Source organism: Ruditapes philippinarum, unplaced genomic scaffold (assembly GCF_026571515.1).
Source record: "Ruditapes philippinarum isolate M1 unplaced genomic scaffold, ASM2657151v2 ctg425_1_1_1_1, whole genome shotgun sequence".
NCBI classification, from domain to species: domain Eukaryota; kingdom Metazoa; phylum Mollusca; class Bivalvia; order Venerida; family Veneridae; genus Ruditapes; species Ruditapes philippinarum.
In genome coordinates, this window is record NW_026864449.1 from 583,394 (window position 1) to 598,005 (window position 14,612).

Consider the following 14,612-nt stretch of genomic DNA (forward strand, 5'->3'; position numbering starts at 1 on the left):
AGTTACATACTTTCTATTTTTAAAAGATTAAAAAGAGTTTTCAAGAAAAATCCTATTTTTTGTCCTTAAAATTTTATGAAGACAAACAGTATAGTTGGAAATAAATAGAACTTTGAAAAGTCTTTGGGAGGACAGACTTGGTGCGATAGAACTGTTGCAAAAAGCCGATTTACCATTTTCATGAGCTTAATAAATTTTTAACTAAAAATACTCGCATTCGCAATTAAGTCTCAAAATATTGGCTCAAGATATAAGTCTTAAAATGTTAGCTCTAGATATACATGTATGAAATGTTATATCAAGTAATTTGAAGTTAACATAAACCGAGATTTAAAAGAACAGAAACACATGCATGTACACGGTATAGTTAGTTGCAGCCAATCGGACCAAAATCAGCAGCCTATTTTCAAACTTGCCTTAGTACTGATGTGATAAGTGTCAAGGTTTTGTCATAAAATAGAACAAGAACAATATTTCTTTTCAGCACAAACAGAGGGATTATGACATTTATTGTAGTTGTAGTTGTTTGGATGTTTATCAGTAATTTGCAGTCAGGTAAACAACTATTGCATTATTGCACTGACTTCCTTTTTGCTTCACGCCATTATCTTTTTCATCTTTTCTTTGTAACTATACTTCTTTTGTGCTGGTTGATTTTAAGATTAACCAACTATGTTTAGGTCACACGGCGACCTCGTATGACTGACAGAATATACCCAGCATGATGCTCAGCCATATAAACGGGGAAATGTTCCACAGCGGACATAAGAAAATCCACAAAAATTAAATTAATCTTGATAATTTTGACTGATCAATAAAACTGATAAAATCATATGTATTACGCCTACCAAAACATGTTGGTCGTTATGAATTGATGCATGAGGTACTAATTTGGTCGTAATAAATAACTGATTTAAAGTTGCTACATTAATACTTACTATTTCACAGTTGTAAGCAAGATAAATGAACCAGATTTTGACAGTGGCTGGGTGCTTATTTCATCACGAAACAACTGGGCAGATAGGCTGACACATGTTAAGAGCTTCAATCACGGTTTTGAAGAGCTCCCCATACTTGTCGACGTTCAAGTTAAAGCGATAGATGGTCCGAACAAAGACTTTGTGTTCCCAGCATCAGGTAAAGACAAATTGTTAATATTGTACAGATTCAATCAAAGTAAAGGACTTTCGCATCTGAAAAAAATCAATTTCGATCAACATATACATACATAACATTGTATATTAAGAATTAGGTGATTTTTTATACAATTATTACTTTATCCGTTATTGAAAAGTTCTAAAAACGCAAATAGTTCATAAAGATTAAAAATATATCCTTATTATAATGTTTATAGCAACAGTCATTTGTAAAAACAGTCCTACAGCGGAAAACATCCAGAAGCTTTAACTTAAAAATCACAGTAAATTATAAAATAAATCTTCAGTTCCTTCGGTATTAGTCTGTAGCCAAGATTATTTTGTGCACGACAATAAACTGCTGTTGACCCGGCTGTGAGCGGACAGCTGTAATTTAATAAAACTTTACAGATTCAATATATATGATGGAATTTCCACGTCTAAAAAAAAGTCATTGTTGATCAACGGTAAAATGTGAATGGACAACAGTAACTGTAATTTAAATTCCGCTGCTACATCCAATTCCTGTATACCGAAAGATGTAGCGGGATGCATTACCTCGTGGATAAATAAAACAATGTGTCGTCATTATCTTTTCAAGGGCACAGTCTGCGAGATGACGATCGTAATTATCCGTTTGGACAAGTTATCTATGTTTACGATAACACAACCATTTTAGTGTCTCCTCCAATAAGGAACAATGGTAAACTTGGCTACTGCATATACACAGGTAAACTGTTCCGTTCTTTATCTAAAATTCTGACTTAGGCTCATTTATTCAAAATGATAATTTGATAGTTTTGTGTAACTCAAAGTCACATGTCATACACATTTTCAATTCTCTTACGTACATGAACTTAAAACAAAATAATATGATGATAGCAACATATTTCAATGTTGTAAACGATCAATACAGATTAATACAAATAAATATTTTTGGGTACAATAAATACATCGGTCGTCTATGTCATTATTTACATGCCAAACTGCACAATTACCATTGCAGCCATGCCATTCATATCGATTAAAAGATCACAGACCCAGAAAAACCAATCAACGATTACAAGCCCAGATTCTTATAGTGAATTTTCAATAACATGTCACATACGCTTTTATGGTACAGAAAAATCTTCGCATATATTTGCTCCCTATACAAACTGCACATACCATTTGACAACCCTACTTTTCACCTACTCTTTGTAACGCAATTTTCTTGCAGGAACCTCTCCATATTGGGAGGGTCCAGCCGAACAAGCAAGTTTATCAGCACTTGTACGAGCAAGGGCATGGAGGTCATCTTCTCTACCCCGACCAGACTTCATCCATAAAGGAACTAAATTGACGGCATCAACTGGAAAGCGTAAATAAACTTGTCTGCTTTATAGCTTAAATACCCTGGACCAACGAATAATATGCCTCTTTACACAGACCTTAAAAGGATGAAAAATAAAGCATTCAATCAAAGTACTCAATGTTAGGGATAGATATTGTGAAAATGTATATCTCGTAATATTAGTTTGCAAAAACATACCCGTTTAATTCAACAGTCAGGCAGTAAATATGCATAAAATAAGCTATGCAATTTAAGATTTCATGAAAAATTCCTTTTCTGACGGCAATTTATGGGGATAGTACTGAAGTAATTCTAGTAAAAATTTTCTGTATAATTGCCAGGTGAAGATTCCTATCTGTCTGTTCAGCATGGTCTTTCTGAATATCCTGCATTGGTCGTTTCTAGAATAAAGTTTCCAGGCGGAAATTTATATCCGAATTTCTATGCCGACTCTGTAGGTAAGTATGCATCAATTATCAGATATTTTCATCTGGCACAAAGCACCATGTTTTTCTTCAAAACTACTCTGTTAATTTATCTTTTTATAGCTAACTGCTAATAACTTAAGGTAGTGCAAATACCCATTTGTAAATTGATTTTCGTTGCATTTGCTAATCAGTTTATGCAAATGTACTGCTTTGATTGATAGAGCGATTGTTGCAGCGTTAGCTGTGCTATATCTTTAAACGTGTTTTTACTGTTTTGCGTCAAAATCTGGCAGTTTCACGCACGCACGCACGCACGCACACACACACACACACGTGCGCGCGTACGCGCACTTTGCTGCTTGAGATATATAGATATAAATTCATCTACTGAAATAAAAAGGAAGTATTCTATCTGATCCAATCCTTCAAAGTACTAGTATTGTCTTTTCTACAAGGTAGACTGTGGAAACTCTAGAATAATAAACCAATGATGTATTTGGTCTGGTTAAATTTTATGTGAATAGTTCGGTTGTGCAAAATACAGCAGTCGTTTCCTTTTTCAGAACGTCCTGTAAAATAAACGCCTCATGCAATTAAGCATTGGTCAAACTTATTGCTGGTCTTTCGTTGTTGTTGCAGTTTTCTTTAGATTGTTATTTCATTTTCTTGTTAAGTATGACGTTCAGAAATTTGCCTTTAGGTACAGCAACATAAATATCTTAGTCAAGAGGAATATGACAAATATTTTTGATACTGTTAGTGCATTGAATGATCTCATGTCAGTCTCTGTGGTCATGTCATAATATCGCTCTGAATCGTCGATTTTCATTCAACATATCACTTTCACAACTGAAAACAACTGACAACAATTGCAAAAGATAATGCATCGTAATACGTTGATTACCTTTAAGAAATATATGAACTGCCACTGATAAGATGCCGACCATATGTGTTCGCCAAGTGGTGAATCATGCATCAGTGGTTATTAATTATTTCACTTTAGCAGCTATCTTTGCCATACAGTGCAGTGTACATCTGTTGGAACAAATAACATTTGAATGTCTAAAACCAATAGATAAAACTACATATCAAAACTAAATATATATTTCAGGGTGTTGTATATATTTAACTTTGTAAGATTAACCAAAATTTTTAATGTTTCACAACATTTTAGGAGCAGGGTCGATGATCTACACAAGGTATGTCGACAATGAGAGAAATGGCTATGTCATTTATGGTTTTGATAAGTCAGCCATACGCGTGTGGGCTCCATCACGTTCTTGGGGTTGTAAGTCATCTTTACAAACATTTTTGTTGAATATACACGTATTCAAAAGAATTGAATATTGCTTTTTGATTATTTTGTTGGGTTTTAAATAACAGCAACACTTATAAGGCCATGTGCCCATTTTCCAGCAGAACTGATAGACGAAGACCTCAGGTGCTTTGCCATGCATTATTTCAAACACATTAGTGTCACCTGGTTAACAAAATCCCGTAAGCTAGTTAGCTAGCTGGATAGTTTCCCCACATTCAAAGTCCCATGGGGATTAGATACCACAGTGGTGATGAGCAAGTGGTTCGCAGTGTACATTTCAACCACTCGACCACAAACTCTACAGTCAATGTTTACACAGAAACGCCATTTGAGATGCAAAGCTTTTGGTTATTACTAAAAGGAATTGTTCTAGATAAGTGTAGTTTACAGTTTACAGCTGTAAATTATCTTATTGTATACATAACATTCAAATGAAGAAGAATTGACTTATCTCTGTTTTCATATTGCTCTTTTGTAAACGGTATGAAAACATTTTATAACTTCGTCATGATTAAAAGTTATCAAAGTCGGTCGGGAAGAAAATTACACTTTTGCCTGTATGTGGACTATTGATTACTAATTGTCAATTTCCTTCAACACTATGTTTATTTCTGTCTTTTCAAAAATAATACAATATGATTCTCATGAAACTGTGTCTGCATTTCAAGTTTTGTTCAGCGGCGGTGAAGGAGGGGCAGGCATTGACTATCAAGTAACGTCTGCTTATCTGGAGTTGTATGCATGGCGTGCGAGAACGTTAACACCGACAGAAACTTTGCAGAAAACTCTTAGTCCTGAGCGTATTTCTTCATCTGATTTGACCATTGCTTTTCGGCAGACCTATCAAACCGACAATATACTCATCAAAAGTTGGGTAAGACAATCTGAATGTGATCACTGTTATTTTACCAAATGACTTAATATGCGCATAAAGCAATGTTAAAAACTAATAATATAGACATGATAGCCGTAGTTGCTGGAGTTCGTTTAAACTATAAGCAAACGCTTTTAATCAAATGCTTTATAGTTTTGATTATTTTAATGCAGTATTTATGATAAGAAAAGTATAGAAACACGAATCAGATTTAAGTTATTAGGCCCGATATTGAGACAAATATATATAAATGAATAATATACAATAAAAATATTATAAAAACAAAACACACATTGAAGAGGATATACACTGCATGGTAGCGCTTTTTTAGTTGATATCTTTAGTTTACGTTCATAATGCTATTTTGAAGGTTGATGCTGTTGAAGGTGTGAACGCTGGATATCGTTTCATTGGTGGAGGAGCACTGGCATACGATGCATACACTGTGTCTGAACCATGTAGCTATGGAGGTCTTGTTTACGGCTACTCTAACAATACTGTGAGACTTTGGAAACCAGGCAAAGCCGCCAACGGGGCTTTGATTTGTTTACAAACAAAACTTGCAGAGGGCACTAATGCACAAGCATCTTCTCGCGGAAAAGCAACTGTCAATATTTGGCAATTAGGTAAGGTTATTTCTTGTCACTTAACCCTTACCATGCTTTAAGTGTTAAATGGTCTTTTCCATCTCCCAATCTGGACATATGTGCTCATCAATTTAAGGGAAACTTTAAAATGAGTACTGAGTGAATAGCTAGCAGAGCAGACCATTATGAGATGTAACTGATCTTTGTCTCACGTGTAGATCCAGCCGTCGCCAGCCGGGCTAATGGCTTATTGTAAATGCAAAATTTAACTCGTTTAGTATCTTATTCATTTGTCGGTAGATTTATTTACATACTTTGTTGTAAATATATATTAAAAGTCTCTACAGCATAATGGTAATATTTTCCATATATGAATTTATATGAAAAGATTTGGCGTTGTAACTATATAAGAAAAATGTAGATCTACATTATTTTAGGTGCCACTATGCGTGAACCTGAACCAGTGCCAGACCCCCCAGAGATGGCAAAATGTGACAGTAAGCATCGATCTGCTATTTATTCTACTTTTATTAAGTTATTAAACTAATATTAACCCTTTACCTCATATATACGCGAAACAACGCACTTTCGACCCCCCTCTTTTAGGCCTCAAATAATGAAAAAATGTCCTTTTTGGGCCCCAAACGCATGTTTTCGTTTGAGAAATGTTGATAAAAAAGTGACCACTTTTTCGGCGCGGGCCCCCAACCAAAAGATACATCAGGGGATTGCCAGAAGGGGGATGTGCCCCCTACTGTTTGGGGGTTTTGAAGGGGAGCTCTAGTCCCCCTCATTGCCAAGAAAATTGTGGACTTGTGAGAGGCTAAAAATGACCCCAGATCGATCATAAGGTAACGTGTAACCAACGCTGAAAAGCATTTGACTCTTTCTCAATCCATTGAGAAGTTGCAGCACTTTGAAATCAATTTTGATGGAAAAAATCAACGCAAAATAGTGATTTTTGGCAATTTTGAGATGTCCCCTCGTTGCCATGGTAACAGGAAATTTAAGCCTGAGCATGTTGTTACAAAGGCAATGGTCCAGTCAACATTTGTGCCAAGTTTGATTAGTATTGAAGCAGTTTTTATAGTTTTATAGCAATTTGAACTTGTAACGGGAGACTTTTCAATGAAAACAGCCATTTTTCACAAAATGCTCATGAAGTAATGGGTAAACTAACATGAAAGATCTATTCATTATTTAACTATTAAAAGACATGAAAACAACAACAACAACAACAAAAAACAACACACAAAAGAACAACATCAACAACACTTTTATGCAGTTTTAAAGAATTTTGCTTTCGAATCAAATTTAAAAAAACTGACATACAATATGGTCTATTGGTCTGTTTATATTTAGTGTACTAATAGTAAGATTGAAGTACAAAGTAGAAATGATACAAAGTACACTGCATTTCAAACTGACTATCTCAACTTGTTTAACTAATCAAATGCACATTGTATACACTTTTTTATCTTCTAGTCTGAGTTATTTGTGTTTCGTATTTCAGAGAAAACAGACCTGGATGTCAACCAGCTTGTGTGTGAACAGACTTCTGTAATGAGGGATTTTACCCAATCTTTACAAGCCTTAACGCAGTCTGTAAATGTTTTGAAAGACGTTATTGTCAAGTTAAATGAAAAAAAAGTAACTTCTTTGATTGTAACGGTTAAAGGGGCGGCCAGAGTTGAATGAGCCACCATTTTTTGTCGTCAGATTTAGTTATTTTAGAAAATGTCTTCACTATGAACATTCTTCGTCATTTTTTCTCATTCTGGTGTTTCTTTGTTTCTTACTAACTTCTAGTTGGAATTATATAGTGAGTGAGCGATAGCATTTTTTTTCTGCAAAGTGAGGCTATGTTTCCCTCTTGTAGATCGTGTGCCACCTGTATTTGCGTAATAGAGACAACCTTTATTTTAATATATGTTAAGTTTGTAACAGAAATACACATTTGAGATACAAAAGTGAAAACTCGTATTTTAAATTGGCTAATAAACCTCCAATGCTTTAGTTAACGTGCTAGAAATGATAATAATAACAGATATGGTTATTTTTATCCTGATATAATTATGGTATACATAGCTGGAAATGTTAGAAATTATTGATGACACATGTTCAGCAGAATATTGCAGGTCCGCTGGTTGAGCAAAATTGCATGGTTTAGGCAGTATTCTAGCAGTTTGCGTGTACTTAAAGGTCCGTTATGCCTCAGAAATGCTTTTATTTTTATTTCTAAAAAGTTTTTTTCATTTAAGTGTACTTTTAACGTATCCAAAAAGCTACGCATTGGCAAATTACCTGAACTATCTTTATCTGTTGCTTTTTGGCAATATGTGCAGTTAGAATTAATGAGTATTTTTTACGAAGTCAAAGTACTACTTTGATTACATTTTGCTGCTTTTATGACAAATTATTTTGCATTAATTGCTATTTTCTTCAGGCACTAAGCGGGTAAAATTCTCTAAAACCGTTATTTAAGCATTATTAAAATCACGTTTGCCCTTTCTAAAGAAAAAAAATTGTTTCTGAGGCATAATGTCTTAATTGATATATATCAGAAGTTATATGAATAGTGTTAAATTGGCATGGCTTTATACAAATTGTATTACATGTAGGGTTAGTAAATGTAACAAACTTGCTAAAAACGTGATGTTAACAAGCTCTAAACCTTTGGCAAATGGTATTGTGATAAAATTTGTTTTCTGAGGTGTTATCATTAATGCATTTACATATATTTTATATATTAACAAAATGAATATACGATATTCCGCTATTTTGTAACCTTTTATTAAGAGAATGTAATGTATTAACTTAGTTACTTTATGATAAAGATATTTTCAGTTATACTGGATATATGTGCAGTATAGAATAATTATAATTAGGCTTAAATTTTCAGGAAAGTTATTTTGCTTCAATCCATCTTTCCATCTCATAGTCGATTATAAAAAAAGTTGTAATATAGAATGTTTCTGTTTTTTAACATACATGAATATTGAATATGAACAGAACAAAATAGTTTTGGAACAAAGTATTAGACTTCTATTTGATGTATGGTTTTAAAATTTTAGCAATGATTTCGAGCATTTCCATAGAGACTATACAAACATATTTCGTTCATACAGGTGTTTTTGTAGTATTCTTTTTCAAATTTCAAATAGCAATTTTTGCATCAGATATACAGCTTTATACACATAAAAATGAAAACATATTTGCCTCTTTTTATATCGCTACATTGTATTTTTGTAGTTCAATTAAAAGCTTTATATATTATTTAGAACCACATAAATATTTCTACACATATATTGCCTACGTATTACACTGTTGTTATTTACATGAGAATGTTTGTGTAAAAAATTAATTGTGTAACTTATATGTTCCGTGTGCAATGAAAAATAAAATAAAAAAAAAATGATTCATAACCTTGAACCAAATGTTGTTTTTGTTTTTCTGAAATCTGTATAACTTTTCAAAAATTCTGCCTAAGGGTAAGTTTGTTTTGATGCAAAAAAGCAGTGTTGATTCAGTCTTTATAATATATATTATATCAAAGTAGATTTGCTTGATATATTTGCAATATTAAAAACCTTTAAAATATGTATCAAAATATTTCCGCCTGAGATCAGAAATTTCATTGCCTTTGCATATTATCAAAATATTTTCGCCTGAAATCAGAAATGTTATTGCCTTAACAATATTATACTGTGTTTTCGCCTTTTAGCAGCAATTCTATTGCCTTTACAATATATATCAAACTTAAATATTTTCGCCTGAAAACAGAAATTTCATTGCCTTTGCAATTTTAAAAGTTTTTTTCGCCTTAAAGTTACATTAAATAAATTTCATACAAAACTAAAAAGCGACATTTCATTAATAAATTGGGTTTTATATCGACTCCATGTCTTATTTTGTTGTCCAAACAACCAAAATGAGTTTTATTAGCATAAAAATAGGTAACCTCATTGTGACGAAATGGGAAATACAATTTCTGTTTGCATGAGAAACTCCGCCTTCGGATCATCCGTACATCAATATTAAATCAACAATAATGACTATAAGTAGCAGTCCTAATTTAACAGTATATTTCCGCATTGTAACGGATGTTTTCATACAAATTTAATCTTTTTACGAGATTATAACTTTTACTGAACCCAAGGTTTAGTGCACCGTGAAGCTTAAACGGTTAAAGTGTGTTTGCACAAGAAAATATCACATTTGCTGTGTTCGGATAGCAACTATAAAACTGTGACGTAGCGCATACAAGAGCTCATTATAGTCTTCATTTGCATGTTAAAATTCGTATACGAACTTTAGTGGTACCGTGGGGTTTCCCGTTTAAAATCCTTATTTATGAACAATATTTGATGAGATTTACAACAATACTATTAAACAGGTTAATGAAACTGTAGAATGTTTGATTTTAAGGCCGACGGCAAAATATATTTACATATTTATTTAATGTAACTTTAAATGGGCAATTTTATTGCCTTTATAATATATATCAGTATTTTCGCCTGAAATGAGCAATTTCATTGCCTTTACAATATATATCAAAGTATTTTCGGCTTAAATCAGCAATTCCATTGCCTTTACAATTTTATCAAAGTATTTTTGGTTGGCTTAAATCAGCAATTCCATTGCCTTTACAATTTTATCAAAGTATTTTTGGTTGGCTTAAATCAGCAATTCCATTGCCTTTACAATTTTATCAAAGTATTTTTGGTTGGCTTAAATCAGCAATTCCATTGCCTTTACAATTTTATCAAAGTATTTTTGGTTGGCTGAAATCAGCAATTCCATTGCCTTTACAATTTTATCAAAGTATTTTCTCCTGGAATCAGCAATTTTATTGCTTTTACAATATATATACATGTACAATGTATATTATAGTTTTTTTCCGCCTGAAATCAGCAATTTTAATTCCTTTACAATATTAATCAAATATCTTCGCCTCACATTAACAATATCAGGTTCCGTTGAAGTAGCCACAGCAAAGTAGGGATGTATTATTTATTTCTGGATTGTCACAAAAATCCAACTGTAGTCTCCATTTAAATAGTAATTGTATAATGTTACTAGTACTATTTTTTCAGTTTTCTTGTAGTTCCTATTGAAAACATTAACTTTTACATTATCTAGAATAAACATATGCTTAGGTTTTATTTGGACAACTAAAACAAATTCAAAATGACTATTAAATGTCCGCTCCGCATCGTTGGTATAACCTTGATTTGAACAAAATACTTATTTAACAAAATATGGGACAATGCGTAACTTTTTTACAGCCTAGCTATGAAATATATATCTCGTGATCCAATGTAAAAAAGTCAGTCAATTGAATTGATATTTTACCGACTTTCTTTCAAACATTTACTTAAAGTTGAGCACCGGATATACACATACCAAATTAAATTGGTCGAATGTCTGCGTCGTTATTGACCGATTTAATTTTGTAAACGCTTGCTTATAACACTAACCAATACTTAAAATTTTCATTTTTTAGGTACTTTGGTCGTATGGTATGGTCTAATTGCCTTTGAGAATTATTGTTTAAGCTGGCACGAATTTAACAAAGTTAACCATAACCAACCCTGTTACTTTCACTTATTATAATATTTTTATCTCCTTAGTGGAATCTTTTCACATCGAAATAATGTGTGTAAATAAAATTGATATTTTAACATATAAAAGAAAATAGCAATGATTTTTGTTTTGTTTTGGACCTATATCTCTTTTTTTCATTTAAATGAATTTTTTAAATGAACAAATTATTTTTATTTTCATGGGAACTATTAACACCATGAAAAAAAAATAAATAATGATAAAACAACAACAACAAACCCAACAAAAAAACAAAACAAACCCCAGAAGAAAAACATTTGTTCTTTACAGTGAACTACGTAATAGAACAATAAGTGAATACTTTATGTTAATTGCCAAAAAAAAAATCCAAATGATTAAAGCCAAGAACGGTTAACGTAAATATATGTATTATGTTTTATCTAAGGTTTCATTTTGTGATGATATGGATTGTTTATCACAAGAACAAAATATTTATAAATTATAAATACAAGTTACACAAACTCAATGTTAAATTAATTGTCAATAAAATAATTTTGCAAAAGTTTCCTAATTCGAATTAAAGGTTGCAGGTTCGATACATGATTAAACATTATCTTTTTGTCAGACACACCGATATTGAGGATCTTGTCAAACACACTTATATTGAGGATCTTGTCAGATACATGAATATTGAGGATCTCGTCAAACAAACTTATATTGAGAATCTTGTCAGACATACTGATATTGAGGATTTTGTCTAACAAACTGATATTGAGGATATTGTCAGCAACGTTAATGTTAAATTAATTGTCAATAAAATAATTTTGCAAAAGTTTCCTAATTCGATTTAAAAGTTGCAGGTTCGATACAATATAAAACATAATCTTTTGGCAGACACACTGATATTGAGAATATTGTCAGACAAACTGTTATTGAGGATCTTGTCAGAAACACTTATGTTGAGGATCTTATCAGACATACTGATATTGAGAATATTGTCAGACAAACTGATATTGAGGATCTTGTCAGAAACACTTATGTTGAGGATCTTATCAGACATACTGATATTGAGGATCTTGTCAGACATACTGATATTGAGGATATTGTCATACATACTGATATTGAGGACTTTGTTAGACATTCTGATATTGAAGATCTTGTCAAACATACTGATATTGAGGACTTTGTCAGACATACCAATATTGAGGATCTTTTCAGGCATACTAATATTTAGGATATTGTCATACATACTGATATTGAGGACTTTGTTAGACATTCTGATATTGAAGATCTTGTCAAACATACTGATATTAAGGACTTTGTCAGACATACCAATATTGAGGATCTTTCCAGGCATACTAATATTTAGGATCTTGGCAGACATACTGATATTGAGAACTTTGTCAAACATACTGATATTGAGGATCTTGTCAGACATACTGATATTGAGGACCTTGTAAAACATGTTGATATTGAGGATCTTGTCATACATACTGATATTGAGGATCTTGTCATACATACTAATATTTAAAATCTTGTCATACATACTGATATTGAGGACCTTGACAGACACACTGATATTGAGAGTCTTGTCAGACAAACTGATGTCGATGATCTTTTAGAGACATTGATATTGAGAAGATTGTCAGACATACTGATATTTTAGGATCTTGTCAAACATACTGATTTTGAGGATTTTGTCAAACATATGATCTTGTCAGAGACAATGATATTGAAAATCTTGTAAAACACACTTATAATGAGGATCTTGTCAGACATACTGATATTGAGAGTCTTGTCAGACACACTGATGTCGAGGATCTATTCATAGACATTGATATTGAGAAGATAGTCAGACATACTGATTTTGAGGATCTTGTCAGACAAACCGATATTGCGGATCTTGTCAGACATACTGATATTGAGGACCTTGTCAAATATACTGATTTTGAGGATTTTGTCAGTCACAATTATGTTCTTATCAGACATATTGATATTGAGAATCTTGTCATACATACTGATATTGAGGATCTTGTCAAACTCAATGATATTGAGGATATTATCATAAATACTGATATTGAAAATCTTGTCAAACACAATGATATTGATGATCTTATCAGACACACTGATATTGACGATCTTGTCTAACACACTGATATTGATTATTTTGTCAGACACACTTATATTGAGGTTCTTGTCAAAACATTATATTGAGGATCTTGTCAGAAACACTGATATTGACGATCTTGTCAAACACATTGATATTAAGGATCTTGTCAAACACACTTATGTTGAGGATCTTGTCAAACACATTGATATTGAGGATCTTGTCAGACATGCTGATATTGAGGATTTTGTCAGACACACTTATATTGAGGATCTTGTCAAAACATTATATTGAGGATCTTGTCAGAAACACTGATATTGACGATCTTGTCAAACACATTGATATTGAGGATCTTGTCAGACATGCTGATATTGAGGATTTTGTCAAACACACTGATATTGTGGATCTTGTCAAACACACTGATATTGACACACGAATATGAAGGTTCTTGTATTGCTCCTTTATGTAATACTACGAAAGTTCGTATGCATCGTATTTACAGATAAGCAGACCTTTATCTTAAGATATTGACTTACGATAGAAATTTTTGATAAATGAAAAGCAAAATTATTGTTAAATGATACGTTCAATATATATGTTCTGTTTTGAGATTTAACTTAAAGTTATTATAATATTTGTTATGAAAATTATTATTATTCTATTTCTCAAGAACATTTTTAAATTCGGTAACTGCTGCTTTTTGAAACCAATGGTAAACACCCTTATCTATTTGAAGGTTTTTATATTTAATTGATTACAACTGTAGGACACGAACAATTTTAATGCAGCTTTATTGGGGAAAAAAACCCAAACAACAAAACAACCACTCGCCGGTTTCGGTGTGGAATTATCCGGATGGTTGTCAAACAAACTTGTTGTTTAGTTAAAGAAAGTTTAGCCGATCATTCAATTGGCCAATATTTGAGCTTTATTGACATAATGTCTTTGGAGTGTTATATTTTTATAAACTAAACGAACGCTGTTATCTTACACTATACCAATAGGAGATTTCGAACCAAAGTATTAAGCAGTACGAACTTATTTATTTATTTAATTTACTTTCAATTTTTATTAAACATCTAACAAAGTTAAATAAACAAAACAAAACAAAACTTAATTTATACAAAATGTACAAAAAAACTGTCCGTCATAAGACATTTCTTTAAAAGAAACATTTTCTGTGTTGCAAACTTAAGCTCCTGATAAACTTTTAACGATCCATGGGCACAAAATAATGTGCTTGTACAATAAGGGGGCCTTTCAA

General features: G+C 32.2%; 1 protein-coding gene across 1 annotated transcript; it reads left to right on the top strand.

The window, feature by feature from the left end:
* Positions 1-487: 487 nt before the first annotated feature.
* On the top strand, positions 488-8,994 carry LOC132725604 (uncharacterized). The gene is made up of 10 exons (XM_060710746.1): positions 488-555; positions 949-1,137; positions 1,738-1,866; positions 2,356-2,496; positions 2,811-2,927; positions 4,072-4,185; positions 4,884-5,089; positions 5,460-5,715; positions 6,114-6,173; positions 7,190-8,994. The coding sequence occupies exons 1-10, from the start codon at positions 501-503 to the stop codon at positions 7,372-7,374; spliced, it is 1,452 nt and encodes a 483-aa protein (XP_060566729.1). The 5' UTR covers positions 488-500; the 3' UTR covers positions 7,375-8,994.
* The last annotated feature ends 5,618 nt before the right edge of the window (positions 8,995-14,612 follow it).

Coding starts and splice junctions, on each gene's coding strand:
- LOC132725604 (XM_060710746.1), top strand. CDS start 501: ATGACATTTATTGTAGTTGTAGTTGTTTGGATGTTTATCAGTAATTTG. Junction 1,138..1,737: donor CTTTGTGTTCCCAGCATCAG/GTAAAGACAAAT, acceptor TATCTTTTCAAG/GGCACAGTCTGCGAGATGAC. Junction 1,867..2,355: donor TGGCTACTGCATATACACAG/GTAAACTGTTCC, acceptor ATTTTCTTGCAG/GAACCTCTCCATATTGGGAG.